Here is a 26,193-nt window from a genome sequence, read left to right as displayed (position 1 = left end):
CTGCTTAAAATATTACCTTGATTGAAGCTATATAAATGAAGATACACAAAGGGAATAGAAAATGTGTAGTCATGCTAGAGATTGAATAGGTGTCCTATACCATGATGAGAATCCAAAATAAGATTACAATGATGGGGGTGGGGGGTGAAGAGTTGGGAGCAATCTGCTGATTGATTTATAGTCATATTCCCGGGGATCTTGACTATTTATAAACCCCAAATGACTGTTCATAATTACATTTGTTTCAAGGAATATAAAATACTATAAACATATTAATAAGTTAATTTTCACTCACAGAAGGGTTATTTTTATTACAGGGAGGAATTTTTCATAATTGAATCATAATCATATTTGTAACTTCCTTTACAAAAGGATTTATCAAAGAATACCTTTAAATAATAGTTCTTTAGTTGCATTTAATTATTTCATTGCAGTTCCTGGCTAATAAATTGCTATACAGAGAAACTGAAGAACTGTCAGATGAAGATCAATAAAAAGAAGAAAAATCTCTCTGAAACCAATTTGAAACACAATGAAACCAATTGAAACACAACTAATAATCATTTTTTCAGGAACACATCTAGAGTTTAAAGTATACCTAGTAGTTGGTATACATAAAAATGATCATGAAATATGCACTGGAGTGAATGTTGATTTCTCAGTCTCAACACACACATATAAGCATAAATATATATATATATATATATAACATCCATATATTCTATACATATATGCATACATACATATATATGTATATATTCTTGGAAAAATAGAAGGGAGAGGGTTTTGACATTTTCCAACAAATCATAATTTCTACTACCATGTTACTATATCTGTGTGTATGTGTACATATACACATAGAAATATAGACATATGTTTATATATGTATGTATATGTTTATGTTTGTATGTATATATGTATATGTCAAGAGAGTAGAAATTAGGGTTTGTTGAAAAATGTCAAAACACTCTTTCTTCTCTTCCTCCAAGAGTGAAAAGAGTTCTAGGAGTTATATTTGGATTTCAACTATGAAGATGGCAAATTTCTTTCTCTTCCTTTTTTAGCCTTTCACATTTTGTGGAAGTTAATGTGATAAAGTAATATCATAACCACTGAATATTCATTTTTAGATAATTTTAGATTCTTGAGAAAATTTTAAAAAAACATATGATTACTGAGAGAGACAATACCATTTACTACAAAAAAGGAAAGGATAAATGTAAAAAACTGTTCAGTGAGTGATCATATATATAATCAGTTATGTAAAGAGATGTGACCTTTTTCTATCTTACAAAATAGAAAACTGACTTAACTGGAGGAAAGTCATCATAAAAATTTGAAAACAATTTTGAAGCTTAATTTGCAATTGTTTCCTACATTCTATATTTCTTTACCTATGAAACCCGTGTCCTGGAAAGAAGTGAATCAGTGAAACAGTGAATCTATAGCTCCTTTGGAAAACATTCTGTTTACCTAAGTCCACATAGAATCTTTCATTCACTCATTCAATAAGTATATAGTTAAAACTTGGGTTAGACTACAGTTGCCTAGGAGAACTACCCTTGGGTAAATGACTGCTCACAATCATAGAATATTAGAACTGGAAAGGACATTTAAGTGATAATTTAAGCCAAGTTCCTGATTTTGCCAATGAGAAAACGAGCTTAAAGCATTGACATGATTTTCCCTATACTGGAAGTAGTTGGTGGCAGAGTCGAGTTCAAATATCATTAGAGACTATTAAAGATGAATAAATAAGCAAAGGCACAGCTTGATTTCCTAAAACTGTGATGGGGAGTCAAATTATAACTGTATTTGTAAACTAATAAATAAGTTCCTTTTGCCAAGATTAAAGAATGAAGATGTCCTTCTCCCATCTTTAACTAGCAAAGCAAAAGAAACTAGTTATGATATCTACCATAGTTTACATATTTCAAATACTATTATAGTTTTATATTTTTCCCCAGGAGGAAAAATTGGGTTGGAGATAATGTCTGGCAGCTAGTAAAAAAAAAGACTCAAAAACATGAATACCTTGTTCTATCCTCAACAACTGAATATATCTACTATATTCAGATATAGAAAAATGTTTAAATAAATGGGCAGAATTCATTTTTAAAAAGCTGATAAAATAAGATTTAATATTACATAGTATATTGGAAAAATAATAAGTCATTTTTCTGAATATTCTATAATTTTTAACATATAAGTATATTTATTGCTTATTTAATGTTGCATTGGCTACATCAGCAAAAATGTTTTTTGGAAAAATGTACAATAGAAAGGAAACATTTTTAGACAATTAGTAATAATATTGTTTCTTTTGTAAGACATAATTTGATTTTTTCAATACCTAGAAAGTAAAGTCAATGCAAAAATTTATTTTTCTAGCATATTCACTTAAATACCAAATACAGAAAAATTGTGCTTCATCCATGTATGTATACACATATGTACACATATTTAAAAGCCCCAAGACACTTAATATTCATGTAACTTACTAATTTTTGCTTCTACTATATTTTTCTCATAGCAAATCTAATGCATTGTAGCTGGACTGTCTTCAGAATTAATTATAATATTATATTTGATATTTTTGTGATTAAAAAGAGATTTAGCAAAGGACTCAACATTAGACATAGTCTTTATTAATCAAACTTTCTTAACCATCCCATCTAACAATCACATTTCTTTAAATGGCCACTATTTTTATTAACAGCTGTTTTACCTTCACTATCTTTTCATGATTTACAAATTTTAGACTGGTTTAAAGTAATTCTGTTGATGGTCAAGAATATGGGGTCCAATTGACTTGAAATATACATATACAAATATAATTGTTAGTGAACATTGTTTTGTTTTTAATTCATTTAATTTGAATGTTCAGAACATTTCTTTATGGTGGAATTATTGAAAAATTGTGGTTAGATACAGGAGAGGATAAGCCAGTTTTGAAAAGTATGAGCTGGCTTTTTAAATTACTCTGATCAAGAGGACAATATAAGATCTAGCTTTTCACTGGCTCTTAAAAAGACTCCTATAAGTTTTACTTAAATTCTTTATTCCAATATTTTTTAAAAAATATTTTCTATCAATTCAATGTACAATTTTTGATTAAAGAAACCCTCAAATAACAATTACTAACTTTTTTGCATTATTGGCAATTATAATCACATCAATGAAAAGCTAGATTCTTGGAACATTCTCCAACAGTTAAATAAAGATGGCTGACCAGAATCTCCCTGAGCTGTGAACATATAGCTTTGAGTTCTCGAACTCTCCCCTTGCTTGATGTCCCATTGTCATTTAATTATGGGACAAACTTGATTTCGCATTACACTTTAATTTAATAAGCAAAAAGCAATCTCTAAATTAAAGGAATTATATGAATAATAGTTAAACTAAAGGGAAAAATATCTTTGGGTAGAAGTTTTTTTTCTTATTTTCTCCATTTTCATAATTCAGACTTAGAGATTCCCTAATACAAATTAAAAAAAGAAAGTTAAATTGTCTTTATTGGATAGATTGCTCCTCAAGATAAAATGAAGTTTACAATACCATTGTCAACCAATAGGAATACTGAAGTTACTTGAAAGACTAGTTATCTTTCCCTGAGGAAGACTCCTCTCAACTGTCTAGTACATAGTTGATTTCTCCTTTTTTTTTTCTCTGGTTACACAAAATTGTATCAAAAAATCTTGATGTTGAATGTGAAGCAGGACCTATATGGTCGAAAAGAGATTCTAACCTCAGATCCTAGAATATGGTGCTTGCATTGAAATGATTGTATACAGTAATAAACTCTTGAAGTTTTATAGTAGCTTCCTCTTATGCCTTTCCAGATTATTTTTAACAAACTCTGCAATGAAAATTAAATGGCAATAATAGTTTATTTAGAATTAGTATAGTGTAAAGAAAGAGCACTTGAATGTTGATAAAAGAGCTCCAATATTTGCTGCATGTGTGATAAGAGAAGTCACTAAACCTCTCTGGGCAGTTTCCTTGCCTACAAACTGAAGGGAACAGCACTTAAGCCATCTCATGTCATGCTGAAAGGAAAAAAAAAACTTGGTAAAAAGGTATATAAATGTTATCTATTTTTCATAATAAAGCAAAAGACTAAATTTATTTCTCATTATGGTTAGTTCCTTTTTAGGGGAAACTTAGGAAGTAATTTGATTACCTCTTTATAAAAATTGACAGGGAAACAATAATTGGAATATAAACAATCTCATCTTTTTTTTATAATAAAATGCACTCCCTCATCACTTCTTTTCTTAGGCTCATCTTAAACCCTATTTCTAATCCTAGATTCACTTTTCTCTTTTATGTTGTCTTCTTCTTTATGAAAATATTATAATCCAACATTGGAATAAAAATTTCTTAAGGGTAAAGACTTTTTAAAAAAAAAAACTTGTCTTTGTATCTTTAACACATGGCAGGATTAGACTAGACTTATCTCAGCTAAGAAAACATAACCTTACTTTGAAGAAATAGATTTGCTTAGGTTAGGAAGTAAGATCGATTTAGACATGTAGGCTTTCAAGCCAAGTTATTGAAGACTTCAAATGCGCATGTAAGGCAGGTTGATTAGCTTCCTGACACTAGAAAACCAGTCTTCTCTTCTTTGAAGGTACCTAGTATTTCAGATTAAATCCTCAGATCTTGTAGAATTTTGTTTGGTATATTAACTTTTAATTTTTATAAATTCCTTTTCAGAGATTAGAATAGGGATCTGTGAATTTAAAAATAAGTATATTTCAGTGGATTTGTAATCTTGAAATACTTTATTTTATGCATTTACAGACATTATTTTTGAGAAGAGGTCCATTACCTTGACTATACTGCCAAAGGGGTCCTAGTCATATTGTAACAGAGTTAAGAACCTCAGGCTTGGTGTAATCTTCAGAGATCATCTGGTCCCATTCCCTGGAGGTTCAACAAGGTTGTGTCATTTGCAAGGGAACACACCAGAATCAGCACTAGAATCTTTTCTCTGATCTTTCATTTTCCATGGGGCCTAATCTTTCCCAGTCCTCTTTAGGATTAAGTCCTATATTTTTTTTTTATTTAGAGAAAAACAGGGTTGTGACTTGCCCAGGATCATGCACTTCATGTCTGAGGTCGAATTTGAATGCAGGTCCTCCTGACTCCAGGGCCAGTGTTCTACTCAATATTCCACTTTACTGCCCCAAGCTCTGGATTTATTAAATAAAGTTTAGAAAAGAATCACTGTCACCTCTGGTCCATACTTACCATTGTCCTTTGGAGGGAAAGGTTTAATGCAAACTACCTCCTGAAAGCATGGGATTTACCTAACCCTTCTTACTGAAATTCTTTTTGAAAGTAGCATGCACTGATTATGACAGCATGGTCTAGAGAAGTGAAAAGACACATCTTTTGTAGGAAGGTTAAAGTTTAATATTCCATGTTTATTCCTCAAATAAATTGACTTTAAACACAGGAAAACTGAGGAGAGACATTTGTGTAACACAGTTCCTTTATGTTGTACATACTTTATTGAATTTCATTTTACAGTTGAGAAACACATTTCTAATTTTCTGGCTGTTGACTTAGTATTAAAGAATGTTGGTAATTGTTAAGATAACTCCATAAAGAGTCATTTCTTTCTCTTCTCACAGTTCAAAGAATTATAAATTGAAAACTCTGCAATTAGCCCAACTCATTTTTCGCCTTTTAATCAATTTTTCTCAATACTCCTTTCCTTTCTGGATGCTAATAAAGGCTGCCAAAACCTTGAAATGGCCTCATACTCCAGAGCTTGGCAATACTAGGAAGATTTACACGTGCATGGAGCTTTATAAACATTAATAATACAATGTATTTATTCTGTTCTTCATGGGTCTTAAAACCTTGGCCCCAGAAGAGTCAAATCTTGGCTTGGCATTGGGTCATTGTTACCAAAGATCTGCCAGTCAGCATTCTTCTTTTTATGAATGCAAAAAAGTCAGGCTCATTTCTCTAGGACTCCAAGACTTTAGAGTACAAGGAGTTCCTTCCACTACAAAAGAGGTAGAATAAAGAGAGGGAACATTCAGCCCCAAACAAGTAGGCAGTGAAAGGGAGGCTAGAGATTTATTTATTTATTGAATGCAGAAGTAGCTAAACAAAGCCATAAGAAGGACAGCAAACTGGTAGTCATCCTACTGGTTTAGAAACCCTAGCCCTACATAACATGGAAAAAACCGCTTAGGATAAATATTAAATTTTGGATATGTGGCTGGTAACTACCTTATATGAAATGAAAGAACAAAACTGAGGATACTAATTCAGCTATTAATAGTTATTATTCTTAGAAAATGTCAAATTGACAGAAACTTAATACTTCTAATATCTGATAATCAATCTGAGGATTATTTTTAACATAAAAAAATCTTCATTGTACAATACTTGAAACATCAAATCAAAAAACACCAAAATCCAGGTGATGTTTAAATATGACATAATACCACCAAATTAGTCCAATATTTTGCTGTTATCAGTAGGTTGTGCCTTGTAGATATAATAAAGAAGAAAACCAGACATCTAAAACAAACTTTAATATTTTTATTTGAAAGTTGACACGAAATTTTACTGTATGTTGTGTTTGAATCTCCTTCCCGCCATTCTCAACACCATATAAAAATCCTCCTTCCATAGCTGATCCCCTTAAAGGGACTTAATAAATTGAAAGTTCAATCTGTCTGACCATCTATTAAAATTCTACCATAACATCTCTTGTTATAGTAGCATGAGATCATAACTTGGATTCTTTTATGTAGGACTTCTCATGTGTCATGTCAAATGTAGCTTAGACAGTTTTTAAAGCTAATTTTCTATACTTAACACACTGATGAAACTTATTTAAAGCTCCTGTCACTTGACACAAGTATTTTTAAAAATTACAAAGCTAATGTTAACCATTGGATTGCTCCTGGGCATTTTCAGAATTTGCCATATTAACACCAACAAATAAAGCTTATTAGTGCAGCACAATCTAGATTTCTGTTCTTTCTCTTAAATAGTCCAAATTAAAAAAAAATAGAACTTGACTTAAGAAAATAGCTATTTTCCTCTGTTAAATCGAACTTTGGTTTCTTCTTAATACCCCAACGATTATGAAGATTTGAATTTACACTCTTCAGAGAAGTGGGGCAGACCTACGTGGTCAAAAGAAATAACTTTAATACATATTTTGAGAAAAATAAAGCTGAAACAACATTTTGAAGGTATTATTTATGGCAGTGAGGTGTGTTTGTTCCAGGAGAATTATTACATGAAGGATAAGTAGAAATGGTACCAGTTTCAAGGGTAATATATTTTAGAGTGAATTGGCATTTATATTCCCCCTAAGGAATATGGGTAATAAAGATATATGCACATATAGGCTCACTGATATATGTGGTTGTATATATTCATGCTTGTTGGATGTGTAGTAAGTTAATTTTTTCTCCTTGGTTTAAGAGTGCTTTAAAGTTGTGCTACAAAGTAGGAAGATTCCTGGACTTGTTTTTCACAATTCCCATAGTATTTTTTTTCCCCTACATGTATTACAGCTCAAAGAAAAGGGTATGAAGCAATAATTTTGTTTGCCTGAAATGACTGAAGTTGCTTTACCTAGAATGAGGAATTTGTGCTTTTCCTCTTAATATTTTTGAGATAATATATTGGGATAATATATTTGCCCAAATTGAACTGCCTTTAGGCAGTTCACGTAACTAGCACTAGATTACATGTTGACTTCTGAGTTATAAAGGTAAATCTTTAAAGGAATCTTCTTAGTTTTGGAGTACACAAGACGTATAATTCTAGTAGAATCTCTTCTGAAATTCATATTTACATTAATTTCTAAAAGGCCTCCTTGAGTTCATTTTACCTAGAGAACTCTGTAATATATAAATTTGAAGATTTTCAAAAGTCAAAGGGAACAAATAAATCTATGATATCCAAGATCCCTATACCTTGTCCCTGGGGTGCTGATAGGAAGAGACAGGGAACAGAGCTAGGATACTGATAAAAGGAATAGCTATATCAGAGACATAAACAATAAGCTTTACTTAAGTTGCCTCATTTTTTAATGTGTACTTTGGAAATGATATCTATACACATTCCACACACAAATTTGAGCTAATTGATAATACAGAATACCTAATTTTTTTTCAAAACTGCTTCATATCAATGCTATTTATGGCTGAGAGGTTAATGAAGGGCTGATATAATCACCTCCAATTTATGATCACCAGATGGGAAGATATAAAATGTTAGTATTTATTCATTTAACTGGAACTTAGGGCTAAAATCTCATCCTCGTTCCCAAGACCCTTTGTGTCTATGTGTCATATATTTCATATATATATATATATATATATATATATATATACATATATATATATATGTATATATATATACATATATATATATATAATATTATCCCCCCCCAAAAAAAACAAATCAATCACTTTTTTTTTGCTCCCAAGTGAGTGAATATGAAGTACATTGTAACTGTTCTGTTTATTTTCCCCAACTGAGGGAGGGAGCGGCAAAAAAGTGGCCATTTGAATGTCTGATAATAAGGAAGATTTTTAAGTAAACAACTATACATGAACAAGTGCTTTTTTAAAAACAAGTAACAAAATTCTCTTAAAAATGCTTTTCTTTGGCTAGCTAAATTGTGTATGCAAATGACAGTTGTGATGTGTTTTCAAGTGATTTTTGCAACTAAAATGTTTTCCATTAGTCTTCATTCTGAATTCTATTATAGTTGTGTCAGTTTTGTACTCCTAAGGTTTTATAACTTAAAACCCAATGTTCCAAACTAGAAATATAAAAAGAAAAAGGAAGTTTGCAATTTTTATGGTACATGATTTTATTTAAATGACTGAAATTGGTTAATCTTTCATCTGAATTGCAAAAAAATAAAAAATCAGCGGAGTATAATTGCCTTCAGTAATGAGTTTAAATATCTTTTTTAAATAACTGAGATTGTTACTCAGAATTGGTAAATTCTCCTGCACATATGTATATATAAATCATGACCAATATGACTGGCAAATCCTAATATTTTCCCAGCTCAGGAACAGACATCAGGCAATGCATGAAGCCATTGATAACAATATTCATCAAACCAGTACATTTGGAAAATCTTCCTCTCTCTTCCTTTGATAGGGGCTGATCAACTTACTACAGTTTTCACCTTTACTGTGTAAATTTATTATTTAGAGAGTCTATCCTTAATTTTCTATTTGATAAAGCTATCATTAAAACATAGAAAAAGCAAACATTTAGCAACCACAGCTATTTGAAAGAGAACTTCCATATTACATTTTCTAAATTTCATAAACTCAAGGCTCCATCTGTAATCTTGAGTAAGAGTTTCATTCCTCTCCTGTGTACCTTAAAATTGTGAGAATATATATATATATATATGTATATATATATATATATGTGTGTGCATAAATATGCTCATACATATATGTATGTAAATATATATATATATATATATATATATACATATATATATATACACACACACATATATATATTTCACCAATGTACACAATAAAAGTTCTCTTGGTCAAACCAAAAAGCCAAAATAGTACTGGGTTTTTTGAATTTTTTTTTATAAAATACAGTATTCTTATGAAAACTATTTTAAACGCTATCACAGTGCTTAAAATCTAAAGACCAGGCAGTGTTTTGGCAACCCGACTCTCCTTTATGAAATGATAGATATGAGCATACTGGAAACATATTGTGCTGACAACAAAATAATACCCAGAGATACAAGTCATAAACTTCAATGTATGAGCCATGTTTTGAATAAATATGACTATTCAGGAACACTGAATTATATAACAAATCGCTTGTGAGTTCAAATACTTTAAGTGAACAAAAACTTGCTACAGCAGCTTTAAATTACAAAACACAACAAAAAAATAGTTCATCCATGTACCTTTCATTAAAGCTCTATAAGAGCCAAAACATTCGGTATCATCTCCTATTCCAAGTTGTAGCATCTCTTCTTCATTGTTAATGCTACCTCTAACACAACTAGCTAGAAGCCTCCTATGTAAAGAAGCTGGTAATAGAACTGTTGGACAAACTAAACTGAACATGAGTCTAAGCTACTCATAACTTGCAAGATGAGTGATTTACTCCAAGCTATGTTGATAGTATGTCATGTATTGAAATACAATGGGTTTAGGAGCTGAGAAGGTCCCTTCTGCCATCCAGAATCATTGAAAGAAATCTCTGGAACATATTCAGTTGAAAACACTTTGTATTTTCTACACTGTTCTCATAGAAGGAATTATGATTATGGAAGAATGTAATAGTAAGTAATATGGATGTAATGGTAAATATGTTGTGGTTGTGTGAATATTCTTCACTTACAACAGTCTTTATATATAGCATATCTGGTATCAAACTTCTCTCCATTGTGCTAAAAGTTAGAATAGTTTTAAATCTGGTAAAAACAATTTTTTTTTGTTAAGAAAAGATAACACCTTTGGAAAATAAATTTTCAGGATCTCAAATGTAGAGATAATTCTGTACTGAGATTTCCTGCTCTCTTTTCACCCCATGACAGGGTGTCATTATAGCATCAAGCTTTTGCTAACCTTCTGATTTTCAAACAGGTGCAATTCATTTGGAACAATATTTTTCTGAATTTTTTGTGCTTCATGCTTTTCTCATGTTGCCTTGTTTCATGGCAACCAAAAAGGATTTAGTGGTTCAGATAAAACAATTATTATATACTAACACCTTTGTCTGTGAATAATTGACCTGAAAAATTGTAAGCATGAAGTGTTCATTAGGTAGTGATCAGACACCAAACTGAACTATTCTACCGAGTGGGGGAGGGAGGAGTAAAAAAAAAAATAAGAGTTAATAAAGTACTGGAACTAGAATTCTCATCCAGTTTGTTGTTTCCCAAGAGGGGGGGAAATCATCAGTTATCTTAAGTAAAGCCATTAAAAACAGTTAAAACAAACTACCAAAAATGAGTTTGCTGTTCTAGAAATTAATGTTGGCTTAACCAGTTAAATTGCACAAAGAACGAGCCAGTGGACTTTCCATTCTTTGCATGTTTCTTCCCCCTTGTGAGTCCATTACCTTTCACAAAGAAATTTTTAACTATTAAACTTGTCCATTAATTTTGCCGCTGAGGGTGAAACCATCCAGTTAGCATATACACTATCATTTGCATATCTTGAAAACACAGAGTTAGTGCCATCGAATCTTGTGAGTGGGACAGGACTCTCCTCAGGCCAGTTCGGGTATGACATGCCTAAAAATGAAAACAGATAATTTTTTCTGCACTGAAGAACCAAACTTCATGTGCAGACAGTAAGGCCCTTGGCAAAACTCCCTTTGTTGTCAAAAACAAACTTCTGACTTTTGTACCAAATATATGAATCATTCTGGGTTTCCAGGATTTTGAAAAACCAAATTACATTAATAAGCAAAAATTTGAAAGTTCTCTTGATAAAATTAACTCTGAAGGAACTAACTGGCTTTCCAGTATCAAAACATAATTTTAGAGCAACAAAAAGGAAAACAGCATGATGCTCTTCCAAAAAGGTTATCGCAACCAAAAGACTTTTTTGCTTTGGTTTTGGGTTTTTTTAATGGAAAGTGCTTTAAAGTAAAAATAAGCCTACTTAGCAGTCATCATGAAACTATCAAATACTTCTGCTTATTCCATAAGGGATAAGAACCTTGAATATCCAAGAGAAGCATGTATGCCTGCAAGATACCACACCTAGATACTACACTAAATCCAGTCATTTACAAATCATAGATTCAATATGCTGAAAAATGGAAAATTCTCAGTTTAAAAAAGTTCAACCTCAAATATCTTTGTAAATTACAAAATTGCAAGACAATAAAATAATCTTTAGAGTACCTAATCAGGAGGCAAAAAAATAGGAGTTTTGGCAAGAACCATATTTACTGTCCATCTCACCACCACAATATGCTAGAATATTCTTCTTTCAAAATACCTACTACAGTTTTTTTTATGATAGTATCATGAGGTTATGTAGTAACACAAAGGATGTGAAAACAGTGAACTGTTTTTACTTTCCAGAGTTGCCATCACTGCTTTTATCTTTCTGAAGGCTCCAAGAGCAGCACTCACTTCTCCTGCTATCTAGACAGAGCAAGTTAAGGTTCCCATCTCAAATTAAGCACAGCTATCTGCCCATTAAACCTCTCACTTGTGTACAAGAGCAGAGATTGAAGCATTCGTATTGTGTGACAAGATATATTGGACCCCATTCCCAAATTGAGCCAAATCTTTTTACATTTTTTTCAAAACAAATGCTTCCCAAAATCCAGTTGATTTGTCCAAGCAGTTAAATTACAGATACATTAATCTGATATAATGGATCCCATTTCCCCACCCCATCCCCCCAAAATGTATACTCTGATTTTTCTAACTCATTTAAAGCCTCCCCTGAGAATACTTCCCTGATCTATTTTTCTCTTTTTATCATAACTATTTGGTAATTTAACTTATTTTCACATCCCTTTTCTTTTTTAAACAGAGTTGCAAAATGCCTGAAATATAAACCTAATGCAAAGTTTAACATTTACAAACCAAATAAGGCTTTCCAAGCAAACTTTGATTTCATTCAAACCAGAAACACTCTTTAAAGGGATACAGAGTGTGAGGACAGTGCAGAAGGAAAAAAAAAATCAGCAGTGGTTGTGTGTGTGTGTGTGTGTGTGTGTGTGTGTGTGTGTATGTGTGTTGCTAGAATCTAGTAAATGCATGTGAAATTCTACCATAGAGTTTGTTTTCAATCCATGTGGAAGGGAGGGTTCGAGGGAGGGGAGCATTATTACAGTCCACGAGGGGTGTCTCCTCTTCTGAAAGGCCATCATCATAAAGTAAGGAGTCAGATGGGGTAGAAGCTGCAAGATCCAAGTAGTCCTAGCAAAATGGAGGTGTGAAAGAAAAGCCAGGTTACAAAAAAGGGAACCATGCTAAGTGTAGCTTTTCCCAAAAGCATTAAGTAAAACAACAAATGCTGAAACCATTTAGGATATTTTCTGCATGACCTTCTTTACAAGTATTTGGCTCGCCAAAACATAAGAATGGGAAATTTCCTTAGAATGCATGCTTCATTTAAATCATTCTTGTTTTTGATAATTATTTCCCAATAAGGATATAATGGTATTGTATGTGTATAATATATTTAAATATGTATATACAATATGTAATACAAGTGTTTTCCACTAGGTACATGAGTATATAATAGATATGCAAAAATGTGCCAGATATTTTTAATACTTTCTTGGTGTTCCTTTAAAGAAAGTAATGTTTCTGTATTGTCCCATTGGTATTTTAAAACTTTTAATAAAAAATCTTCTAAACTATTTTTCAACTCTTTCCTACTAAAATGGGAGATTCTTGAAAGAAAGAACTATTTTCCCCCTCTTTTTTTATATTCCTAATGCTTAGAATAATGTCTGGCACATAGTAGATATGTAAGAAATGTTTGTTGTTAGCCATTCCCCAATTCACAAATGGTCAAAGGATATGCAAAGGCAATTTACAGATGAAGAAATCAAAGTGATCCATAGTTATATTAAAATTGCTCTATATCACTACTTATTAGAGAAATGCAAATTAAATCATCACTGAGGTACCACCTCACACCTCTCACACTGGCCAATATGACCAGAAAGGACAATGATCAATGTTGGAAGGGATGTGGGAAATCTGGGACACTAATGCATTGTTGGTGGAACTATGAACTCATCCAACCTTTCTGGAGAGCAATTTGGAAATATGCACAAAGGGCAACAAAAATGTGCATACCCTTTGATCCAGCAATACCACTACTGGGTCTTATACCCTGAAGAGATTATGAAAAAGGTAAAAACATCATTTGTACAAAAATATGCATAGCAGTCCTATTTGTGGTGGCAAAGAATTGGAAATTAAGTGAATATCCTTCAATTGGGGAATGGCTTAACAAACTGTGGTACATGTATGTCTTAGAACACTATTGTTCTATTAGAAACCAGGAGAGATGGGAATTCAGGGAAGCCTGGAAGGATTTGCATGAACTGATGCTGAGTGAGATAAGCAGAACCAGGAAAACACCGTACACCCTAACAGCAACATGGGGGTGAAGATCAACCTTAATGGACTTGCTCATTCCATCAGTGCAACAATCAGGAACAATTTTGGGCTATCTGTGATGGAGAATAGCATCTGTATCCAGAGAAAGAATTGCAGAGTTTGAACAAAGACCAAAGACTATTACCTTCAATTTAGGATGAAAAACTGTTATCTTACTATGTAATTTTGCTATGTCTTATACTTTATTTTTCTTCCTTAAGGATACGATTTCTCTCTCATCACATTCAACTTAGATCAATGTATATCATGGAAAAATGTAAAGACTAACAGACTGCCTTCTGTGGGGTTCAGGGGGGAAGCAAGAATGGGGGGAAAATTGTAAAACTCAAAATAAATAAAATCTTTCAAAAAGAAGAAAAAAGAAATGCTTGTTGTTGACTGAGTACAGTGTTACTTCACTATGACTGGAGCTTTCTATGATCAATGGAATGCAAGTTCAAATAACAGGTCCTAGAAATCCCCAAAAGGGTTCAAATACCGGCTTAAAGGTGGTCTATATCTTTGTCAACTAGGGACCACCCAGATAATTTCTGGGATATCCATTACTAAAAGTTAAACCAGTCAGGAATGTTTTTGTCTTCTTACACAGGGACTATCTTGTTCATGTTTGAAGTATAGCAGCTACTCACAAATCTGATTTTGATACTGATTGGCTCAGAAGTTTTAGCTTGCTCTGTTTTTTTATGATCTGAGTCTATTCTCCCCAACCTTAGGCAGCCAGGGAGCATGACCATAGTGGTGCCAGACTTAGCATGTATGCCTGATTGGTTTTATGTCTATAGTAACTATGGGATTCAAGTGACCCACCTGCCACTCCTTAGCAGCAGAGACTACAAGCATGTCTCATCACACTTGTCTAGGATTAAAATAGTTAGACATCACTTTTACTTAGAGTAAGAAGTATCTAAAGCTTACTTTATCTTCTCCTATCATACCAAAACTGATTCAAGTAGGATTTACTTTCACAGTTGTTCACTAGCAGCTTTCCTTGGATGGAGAGGTTAGAATGTCTGGCCAGTACTTGAAATGATACCATCGTGTATCATAACCTTGACATAGAGAAATCGCAGTCTGTAATAAGTGTTAAAAAGAGGACTTGCTCAGTAACCAAGATATAAGAATCATATAAAGTAGCAAATTTCTCAAAACTAAATTTGAAATCCCAGATTTGGAGTTATTTTGCATGGGAACAGACAATTCAGAACTAGAGAACGTTAATTGTTGAAATCAAACTAGAATTAGATAGTCAGATATCTAAAAAAACTCACCCTACTCTTCACCATCATCTTCTCTAAGTCTTTGCTGATTTCCCCAAATGTTGGCCTCTTATCTGGTTCCTGCTTCCAGCAGTGCAGCATCAGATTGTACCTGCAAGACATAGAGTTAACTCAACCAATGGATATAGGAGAATGGCTTTGGATTGATTTCCTAAGTCCTCATTTCCAGAGGTGATAATTTTCAAATATTTAACATTTTCATTCATTGTTTTTCAAGTATATTCTTTATTTTGATCCAGTCAACATAGTATACTGGATAGATGGAGTGTTGGGTGAAAAATCAAAAATACTTGGGTTCAAATCCCAACTTGGGCATCTAGTTTCTACCTGTGGAAACACTACTGGTATCACTCAATCTCACTTGACCTGAATTTCCTCATTTGTTAAATGAAAAGTTTGAACTCAATGATCTCTAAGGTTCCTTCCAGCTTTAAAACAATGATACATCAGTATAGCCAATTCTTCAAAGAGGAAGCTTACTCTACCGATATTTGCTTGGAAAATTAAAGTCTTTCTGACTTGGAGACTGGTTTTCCATTCACTCAATCACTCAGTCTGTCATTAAACTAATCAATTATTTTAAAAACCATTAGGATTCAGTACCCTGAGGACAGATGGACAAATGCCCAGAAGCAGACTTCTGGATTGGCCATGGGTTTTCAGATGTTATTTATGTTTTATTTTTAAGGATAGATTGCCAGCATGCTATTTTGAAGTCTGATATCATTTCTGGACTTTGTTGAAACATTTTTAAATCTCTCCCCAATAATTTGATGAATGATTTTTTTACTTTGATGCAAATGAGACCCATAAGGAATTGATCAAATAATACATAATAAAGATATGTAAATTTCAGGTAAGTAAAAAACTCCTACTTTGAGGACAAAAATAGCTGAGAGGTTGGCAGCTAAAGGGGAATGAAATGTGTACCCATTTGCATATTCTTAAATATACCTTCAATTCTTCCTAAAGAAGCTATCCTTCTGTGCCAGGTTAAAAAATCTGAACTAAACCTGAATATTCCATTTGGTATCATGACCTTGGCACAGAGAAACTATAGTCTGTATTATGTATGCAAAATAGGATGGACTTATTCAGTGATCAAGGTATAAGAGTCAACTGGTAATTAATCAGATCAGCATAATAACATCTGCTAATTGTTTCATGTAACAGTTTACTTCCTCCTTGAAAATCTCAGAATTTAAATAAGTGATTAAAATCAAATTATACTTACATTTCTTCACTGCAGTTTTCAGGCCTCTCCATTCGATAGCCTGTTTTTAGAAGGTTGAAGAGACGTTCAGGAGGAATACCAGGATAGGGGTTTCCTCCTAGGGTCACAATCTCCCAGAGCAGCACACCAAATGACCACCTGAGGAGGGAAACAACAACAAAACAACTCTTTAAAATGGATCAAATAGCTAGGAAAGGTTAGAAATAATGTTGTACTTCTTATAGAGCCCGGATACGTGCCTCCTCCTAGCTCTCAAACAAACTACTAGGGATGTCACCTCCCTTCCAGTAGATGACCTCATCTACATGAATAGATCTGAAGGCAGGTAGGTGGTATAATATATAAAGCACTAGCCCTGGAGCCATGAAGACCTGAGTTCAAATCCAGTAAGGTCCTAGCTATGTCATGCGGGACAAATCATTTAACCCTAATTGCCTCAATGAAACAAAACTGCAAACAAAAACAACCAGATCTGTACACCACCCATGTCCTGTTAACATGAAGGCACAATGACCATTTCTTGAGAATTTCTTCCCAAGCTATAAAAAAAACCCCTGGTATGCCAACATCCATATGTAATCTTTTTCACTGACTACGTAACTAACTCTGATGTAGTTGAAAGTAAGGCTTAGTTCAAAGAATTTTGATACTTTGCTTTTATTGTTCTGTTAACCGAACAGTATGCTTCTTTATGTTCCAGATCCATTTCTGTTTTTTCCTTGCTACTTATTAGCTGTTTGACCTAAGTAACATCACACAATCTCTATGAATGAGCTTCTTTGATCCAAAACAGTAAGTGAACTGGAAAGATGATCTGTAATATCCCCATTCATCTATAAAACATGTTCCTAAGTAGTTCATTGGACTATAGATGCAGAAATCTTAAAGGTCAGCTAAACAAACCCTTCATATTTTACAGATGAGAAAATCTAAAGCCCAAAGATGTTAAATGACCATTCCAAGGTCACACAGATTATAAGTATAAGAGCTGGAATTTGAGCTCAGGTCTCCTTCTATTCCAGGTTCAATGACCTTCCCAAAGCACTATGCAAAATTACTGATGAAATTCCCTTTCCAGAGCTCAGAAGGTAAGGAAAGTAAACACTCATCTATGGTGCTGTCATCCAGAAAAAGTTTTCTTTGGGTGAAAGGAAAAAACTTCTATCAAGAAAAATATTAAAAAATGTTAAGAAATAGATTAATCTTTCCCATCAAATATTTAGGATGCTGCCCAATCAATTTCTAGGACTTTGAGTTCCAGGAAACACCCCATTCACAAATCCGATCACCCTCCTGCCTTTTGCTTTGACAATCATCTTTAATGACAAGACTTGAGATGATAAATGGTAACACTTTCAAGACAAGGACTCCTCTTCTCCTGAATTCCTTAGCCATCTATGTAACTTCTGTGTCTACTACAAAATATTTTAATCAGTTCTATAGTAAGAAAATTTAGCCTAACTAAAATTAAGTGTCATTAATATCAGAAGACTTTATAAACAGTCAATGAGTTCACAGAAGTTCATCTCAAATGTCTGCCTGTTTGGGCATCATTTGCAATATTGTGATTATCAATGGACACCAAGTTACCTTTAGAGGTTGGGGGGGAGGTAGAAAATAAGTTACTTCTCCCTTACTTTGTTCCAGGTAAGACAATAATTCTAAAAGTGGTATCCAGGAGATTGAAGAGTCTGGACTGCTATCAAAAGTATGACAGGTTTCTTCCTGCCCTCCCCACTTAGTTCAATAATAACACCTTCCTGAAAAGGGGGAAAACATGCACCCAACTATTTAGAGGAGGTGAGTGAGGGAGAGTGGACAAAGTGGGGAGAATGTGAGAGAACAAGAGGCATGATGTTGTATATAATTTACAGAAGAACAAAGCAGAGAAGACTTGGATCTTAGCAAGAAGGAATATGATTGGAGGCATGTACAATGACTTGACCAGAAGCTCTAGGTAAGCTTCAAGACACAGGACTTTGGGGTCTTCAGAAGACACAAAACTGATAAGGTATACTGAACCACCTGATGACAGGATATGAAAAGACTTTGATAAGCCAGAGCAATGGCTTGGTAAAATTTAATTTGTAAATCAATAGGGAAAATTACATAGTGTCATACTTGGCTTCAAGAAATTATCTTTCCCTGCATAGAAAAGCATTGTGGAGTATCAATATAGAAAAGTTCTGGAGGGAATTAGGAGACTGTAAGCTCAAGGAGTCATCTTTGTGACACAACAACTAGAAAATGAATGGAACTATACTAAGAGAGGCATGACTTCCAGGAATAAGGAGCTGAAAGTCTTTCTACAATAACAGAGGGTAAAAATACTTATATTGTGTGATGTTCAGTTTGAGAACCACAATGTGAGAAGTTCCTGGAGAAGCTCAAGGGCATCCTGAGGCTGGCAATAAGACGATGAAAAACTTTAAGTCTATGTCATATGAGGATCATTTGAAAAACTAAGGAAGTTTAGTCTAAGGGAAAAAAGAATTAGGTGGGAGGTGGGAGAAGGGAGAAAAGATATCTGTCATTAAATATGTACATGCTGCTCTGATTTGACCTCTGAAGGTAGAACCAAGTAGGGGATGGATATTGCAGAGAGAGGTTAATTTAGGTTCAACATTAGAAAAATCTTTCTAATAATAAGAGTTGTCCAAACATAGGTTGACCTCCTCTTCATTGGAGATGCTAATAATACTAATAACTAGAATTTTCACAGCTTGAAAATTGTAAAGAATTTGCAAAGAACTTTACACAGGTTATCACACTCTCACAACTTCCTTGTCAGTTATGGTCTTTTATTCATCCTTCTTTATATATAAAGAATCTGAGAAATAGAGAGATTAAGCAACCGAGAAATAGAGAGATTAAGTAAATCTGATTCTCCAGTCCCTACAGAATTGACATATTCAGTTGCTTTCAAACAGAATTTAGCCCTATGTTCACACATGGAACATTCAGGGGGAATTGTACCTCTAATGTGAAGGTTTGCTGAGTCCTTTTCAGGGCTACTCTTCCATCTTTAGTGTTTGTGATTCACCCAACTCTCATCTGTGGATCCAAGAAGCTAAAGCTGGAATAGCAGACAGACCTGGTAAACTATCTCAACATATGGGCTAAAACCAGGTTGAGAGTAACCGACAGGCCTCAAATCTCTTGATGAATTAGGTGGTGTATACACCAAGCATGTGAAGACTTTCTCCCATAGAATGGGAAAATGAGAACAAACTGCTGTAGCAGGAATTATGGAGTGTTTAGAGGTTATTCAGACATTGAGGTAGCCATCACTAGTTGTATTGACTTTTGTCTTGGCACTTGATTTCAATGACTCCGGAAGAGATAGTGAGGCCAATGACTTAGTGTAATTTGTCTCACTTTGAACCAGTGCACAAGCAAGTGAACACATCAACTCTTCAGAAAATGAAGGATGAATCACAGCAGAAGAGATTTCTCTCAGCAATAGGCTACACTGCTAACATCCGTTCCAACTCAACTCTAATTTTGTGAATGCCATTGTTTTGGAAAAATAGCAGGGCAGAGGCTTGTCCCTGCTCTAGATTTTACTCCTCCTAGGCTCTCTTCCCTCAATTATTCTAATAAATAGTAATCATACAACAATGTGAGATGTGTCATCCACAGACCATTCAAAATAAGCCTACTCCCAAACCTGCCTGTGATTTGTGATTAATGACTGTGTAAGCTAGGATCTGGATGATGGATGCTGTGTTAAAGCAACTCCATATGGGTTGGCAAAAAAAAAAAAAAAGACAAGTGGGCTCTAATAGTGCCAAGATACCTGTTTGATTCTACTGTTGTTTGGTGGAAGTGGGAGGGGAAAATGGGAAACCCATGCAACTGGAGGATTCCTGTCAAAAATCATGCACAGAAACTAAAACAAACAGAAAACTAAAACCTTTTCAAATCAACAAACAGGAATAATGGAATGAAGTTCCAGATATTTCATTTGCTAAGGTAAAAAAAAATTATCACAGTCCACTTTACTTAAAAAAGTTTGCATTAAAGTAAGTTTCAAATATGAATTACAACATATTGGACAACCTTCAACAATTGTTCATTCATATTAAATCACAAGGAAGCTGTCTAACACTAAGAAAATTCAGTCTTAGAAAATGGCTGTCCCAGTTCTTAGGAGTCAGTATAATACCAAGGGAAAAGAAATGCCTTTGGAATCAGATGATGTGAAGCCGACTCTTACTATGACTTGCTGGGTGACCTTGGGCAAGTCACGAAATTGTTTTGGTCCTCAGTTTCCTTATCTGTAGGATGAGAAGCTTAGTCTCGTTGACCCATGATGTTCCTTCTTAGTCCTAGATTTAAGGATCATATCCTGTGAGCATTCTTCCTGTCCTAGCTTGAATGACCTATTCCCTCAAAGATAATTTGATAAAGACAAATCTTCATTCAGCTCTTTTTTAAAGAGTTTGGATTAATTCATTGGACAATTTATCCTTTTACAAGGTCCATTCTGTTCCAAACCCTTAAGAATCTAGGCTCCACAAAAATTACAGTGGCCTCTTAACCACTAATTTTAGCCTGATATGCAACTCTTTATGCTCTTTGCAATTTGACTATCAACCTAATTCTAAAGGCTTCAGGTCAAAGATTAAAGGTATTTGTCACTGAATTCCCAGCATGACCACAAATACTGGAAATAGAGAAGACTAGTGAGAAGTCCATACTTCATTTCTTAGTTATCCAAACAAATGACCATCAGAACTTTGGTTTACCATGAAGTTGACTATCAATTCAGAGGCATCATCAAAAATACAAAGAAACTATGGTAGGCTATGCCCTCCTAGGGCAATAACGTTTATTTAATTGCAAAACCAACCAATGCTAGATTTACTATGAAGTTCATATTAGTACTTACACATCACTTTGTGTAGTGTAGATATGATCAAAAAGAGACTCAATTGCCATCCACTTTACAGGAATCCGGCCCTAAGCGGGGAAAAGGACAAAGATATTTTAATATGGTTCATAACCAATAGATGAAGTTCTATTTGAAAATATTATACACAGTATACACTGGGGCAATCTACTGTACATTTGGTTCCATGATGCAGTAAAGAAGTCTTGGAACCAGGGTTCAGATACTAGTTCTGTCATTAATAACCTGTGTGGCCTTGGTCAAGTCACTTAAGGAAACCAAGATTCAGATGTTCTAGGGAGGTGAAAATTCAGACTCAAATTCTAGGAAATGAGTTGGTCAAGATCACTATTTATTTAGGGCTTTTCACTGTACCAGGCTGCCTCTTATCTGATTGAGAAGGAATCACATATAATTATCCTTTCCACATCACAGGGGTTAGGATCTTTTTCTTGCATGGAATGTTTATTATAAAATTTGCATTATGCATTTGACCATAGGCTCTGCACCATCTGCTGACTTTTATATGTTGTCTGAGACTGCTACAAAACTCCCCCCCAAAAAATTCTCATTTAATTTCATATACCAACCCACAATTGATTAAAATTGTTAAGTTCTCTGATTTGATAAAGTTGTGATATTAAAGGGATAACTTTATACTTCCTTTACATTCTCCTTCCCCCACCCCAAGCCCTCAATTTATCAGTTACTAATCTCTGTCCAAAAGAAATAGCAGTCAGACAAGGAACATAGTGAATGAGAGGCAGTCTAGACTTTGCTCAATATGGAAGAGGGCTTAGACTGCTCAGAACTCTATCACTAATTTGCCTCCAGACCTTCCCATTCCCCTCCCAGAAATGGGCTCAGATTCATTGCCATCTTTGATCAGCACATCTCTCTCCAAATAATAAAAGGAGAAGAATGGTTTTGTCTCAAAGAAACCTTCCAATTAAATCTCTGATCCTAGGAAGCAGTTCAGAAGGTCAAGTGTATAGCAGCCTCAAAGTAATACGATTATTACCATCATATATCACTCCCTGTGCTACAGAGAACCTACTTAATATAGAGGATCATGTGAGCAAGGAAAAAATGAGGTAGAGGGAAGTGGGGGGGAAAGATATTGGCAATCAACAGACAGCTTCTCTTCTGGCTAGAGCATTGGTCAAGACTTGGATATCTACCAGTTATAACATAAAATATCTATAAATCAAAGTATTCACAAAGTTTTAACTATTAAAAATGTAGTCTTTGGAGCATTTTTTGCTAGAATTTGTTAGAATTCCTGGTAACATTTTCTTCTTATAAAGCTTTTTGAGAATTTCAATAACAATTGACATTTATAAGGCATTACAATGCTGGTCAAGCACTTTACTAAAGTCATCTTCCTCTTTCCCTTAAGGTGTGGTCTCCCCCACCTTAGAAATAAGCTCCTTGAGGGCAAGAACTCTTGTTTACTGGTACTTGAATCAGCAAAGTGCCAGACACAAATTAAAGACAGTCACTTTATCTACTGACCTACTTAATTGTCCCCTCATTTGAGCCTTATTGACAACTAAGCAAAGTAAGAAAAATAGGCCTTATTATCCATATTCTGCTTTTGAGGAATTGCAGTTTAAAAGAAGTATCAGAAGATTTAAAGATTGACCTTCATACTTCAAATCTAGAATGCTATCCATCACATCCTAATGCTTTTCTTAACTATCTACTCACATTAAATTTTGACTTGGGCATTACAGAAGTGACATCCACTGCCCAGGTCATCAGTTAATCTAGTTCTTACTTTCTTATGATACAAAGCTTTGATAGTAATATACACTTCTTATTTTGTGAAAGAAGCAGGGCTTTAGGGAACCACCCTCAAGTCCATCAACTGATCAACAGGCAGAATTTCATCACATTACTTTATATTTAGTTGGTAACAATGGGTTAATAAGGACACATAAATAGAGCTCAAAGGAAGGAAAATATTGCTCTCACTAAGTTAACAACAAGAAATCAATTCTTGGCATCATGTGGCAAAAAGCATACTCGATGCAGCTCTTGTTTTCTGGTCCTCATCACTAGCACGATGAAGAAACATCATTTTTATGCTTATACTTGGTTGACACTTATCAAATGTAGGCATAAATAGCTTACACTCATCATGGCTTGGATATTTACTGTGTTTTAGCTCCTTTCCTTCACTTCTTCCCTCACTAGTTCAAGTTATTGAAACCATTTCCTTCACAAGAAAATTAAAAGCAGGGACCTAAGGCAGAGGGTGTAAATAAAATTAGCAAGATAAATGCATCTGGTTACATTGAAAAAGTCGATAAACCAATATGATTTCTCAGGATGACAAAAGAACCAAGCATTCTGAGTATTCAATATGGCTTTGGAAATCTAGAAGTCATTTGGAACTAAAGGGAGGTTATTTGTGAGGGATGAAACTTAGTCATGAGGCTTCTTGGCACCAACATTTTCACCTGCATCTCAACAGGCTGGATTTCAATCTTTAGGCTGCCTGCTTTGGGGAAAGTTTCTCTGTTCCTAAAAACTACCTTTAAACACATTTTACCGAGTATGAGTCATCACCTCTTGTTTATTTTATTTCTGTTTCTTGTTAGCTAACAGCTATAATTACCCAGAAAGAATACCATGACCTTTTCCTCTTTTAAAAAAAAAAAGTAAGATGAACTGGAGAGGAAAATTACTTTTAAAAAATAGCACTAGATGACCTTCAAAAGAAATGATGATTTTTTAAAAAGTAAATAATAACTAAAATACATTTAGAGGCAATATGAATGTCTTCAAAGTATTTTCTTTGTGATCAGCAAAGAATAAAATAATATCTAAAGGGCACAATGTAAGGCTTCTCCTTTTGGTTTAAAAGGGTAAAAGAGATTTTAAAAAACTATCTTAGAGACCTTTTGCTTTTTTTCATTATATAAAAATACATTAAATATCACACTTTTGGAATGTCCCCTTGGTTAAATGATTGTGGAATCAACTGGACCTTCCTGGGTAAGGTCATCTAAAATGAATGCAAGTCCATTAAGCACCATATTTAACAAGCAGGGTTAAACATTTAAAGAAAACTCCCTTTTTTAAGTGGGAGGCAAGTAGTCTAATGGTGTTAGAACACTTGATCCTTACATTTAGATGTCAAAAAAATTATCAGACCTACATTCTTCTCCCTTTTACACTGAGAATAAATTTTTGAATATCACTGCATATGTTTTTCTAATAGCAAATATTAACAATGCTTAAATTGCTTCACAAATTCTTGACCAAATTACCTTACTCCGTTTGACATAGGAGTCCTCTTCATAAACATCTCGGGAAAGACCAAAATCAGAAATCTTCATTTTGCGTCCTTCAGCCACCAAGACATTTCTAGCTGCTAAATCACGGTGGACCAACTGGAAAAAAAAGATGACAACAACAAAAATCCCCAATACTAAATAATCCAGGAGATGGATGACATGTGATGAGAAGAGCAACACTGTTTATAATAGGGATAAGCACAAGCTTATGACATTTAAGGATGGCTCTCCTTGTAGACTTAGCAAGGCTAGTCTGTAAGCATGGTACCTTCATTTCTGCAAGATAATGCATTCCTCGGGAAATCTGCCAGGCGAAGGAAATGAGATCTCCCATGGTCAGTGCCCTCTCATCTGGATTGTCCAAGTAGCTAGAATTTCGATTGCCATTACCACCCATGTAGCTGGGTCCCACCTTCCGGCTTTCCCGTAGGAAGCTACGTAAAGAGCCATATTTGGCATACTCTACTATCAGGTAGAGAGGTCCTAAAAGGCAAAAGGAAACAGATTTATTTATGGAGGTGAGTGAAGTATGGAAGGATCTAAGTTATACATACGCTCAACTAAGTTAGATATAAAACTTTATGTATTGATAGACTAGAGAGTTCCTCTAATGATGTGCTTTGTTAATGCCAAAAGTGTTCATCCTCCAAACTCTCAAATCAGATCAACAAATTTACTTAGTTCCTATTAAATATAAGTGATAGTTACTACAAAGGATAAAAAGGTTTGATAAACATATTGGATCTGATAGTTCACCAATAGGAAGTCTTTTATGTGTTTATGTGAGTGTGTGTACTGAGAAGGGATGTGAAATGAGAGGGAGGGAGGGGGGGAGAGAGAGAGAGAAGAGAAGAAGGATGAATTGAGTAAAGTGTCTCATATATACATATATAATATTATTTATCACATCAAATCACTTTTCTCCCACATATGCTGGAGACTTTCATAGGAAAAAGGGGAAAGGGAGAGCATTAAAGGGTAAACTTCACATCTACTTAATAACTTGACCTAGGCCCAATTAATTCCAAGAGCAACTCCAAGTCCAGTTTATTTATCCCCTTTGGAGCTATGCTAATATGAAGATATCCTGAAGGAATTGGGAGTGTTTAGGCTGGAAAAAAAACTTAAAGAGAGCATGACACCATCTTAAAGGAATTTAAAGGGTTGTCTTGGAGAGGAGATACTGGGCTTGGTTTGTTTGGTTGTCTGACCCCAGAAGGAAGAAAGTGCTAGAGTTGAAGCAAATTGCAGTCATACTGGCATGGGTATGTGTATATATACATATGCATATATCTATAAATGTGTATATATGTATATGTGCAAAC

The 26,193-nt window shown here is 34.1% G+C and overlaps 1 protein-coding gene across 1 annotated transcript in view; it reads right to left on the bottom strand.

The window, feature by feature from the left end:
• Positions 1-8,438: 8,438 nt before the first annotated feature.
• Positions 8,439-26,193, bottom strand: part of RET (ret proto-oncogene) — a 175,516-nt gene continuing 157,761 nt past the window's right edge. The window contains 8 exon segments of the mRNA XM_074232971.1: positions 8,439-11,174; positions 11,177-11,290; positions 12,793-12,940; positions 15,427-15,526; positions 16,670-16,807; positions 21,564-21,634; positions 24,842-24,964; positions 25,137-25,351. Of these exon segments, the coding sequence (XP_074089072.1) occupies positions 11,140-11,174; positions 11,177-11,290; positions 12,793-12,940; positions 15,427-15,526; positions 16,670-16,807; positions 21,564-21,634; positions 24,842-24,964; positions 25,137-25,351 (944 nt within the window). The 3' untranslated portion in view covers positions 8,439-11,139.

Source organism: Macrotis lagotis, chromosome 4 (assembly GCF_037893015.1).
Source record: "Macrotis lagotis isolate mMagLag1 chromosome 4, bilby.v1.9.chrom.fasta, whole genome shotgun sequence".
In the NCBI taxonomy this organism is placed as follows: Eukaryota; Metazoa; Chordata; class Mammalia; order Peramelemorphia; family Peramelidae; genus Macrotis; species Macrotis lagotis.
The sequence above is the reverse complement of the archived record's forward strand: the minus strand, read 5'-3'. Positions and strand labels throughout refer to the sequence as shown.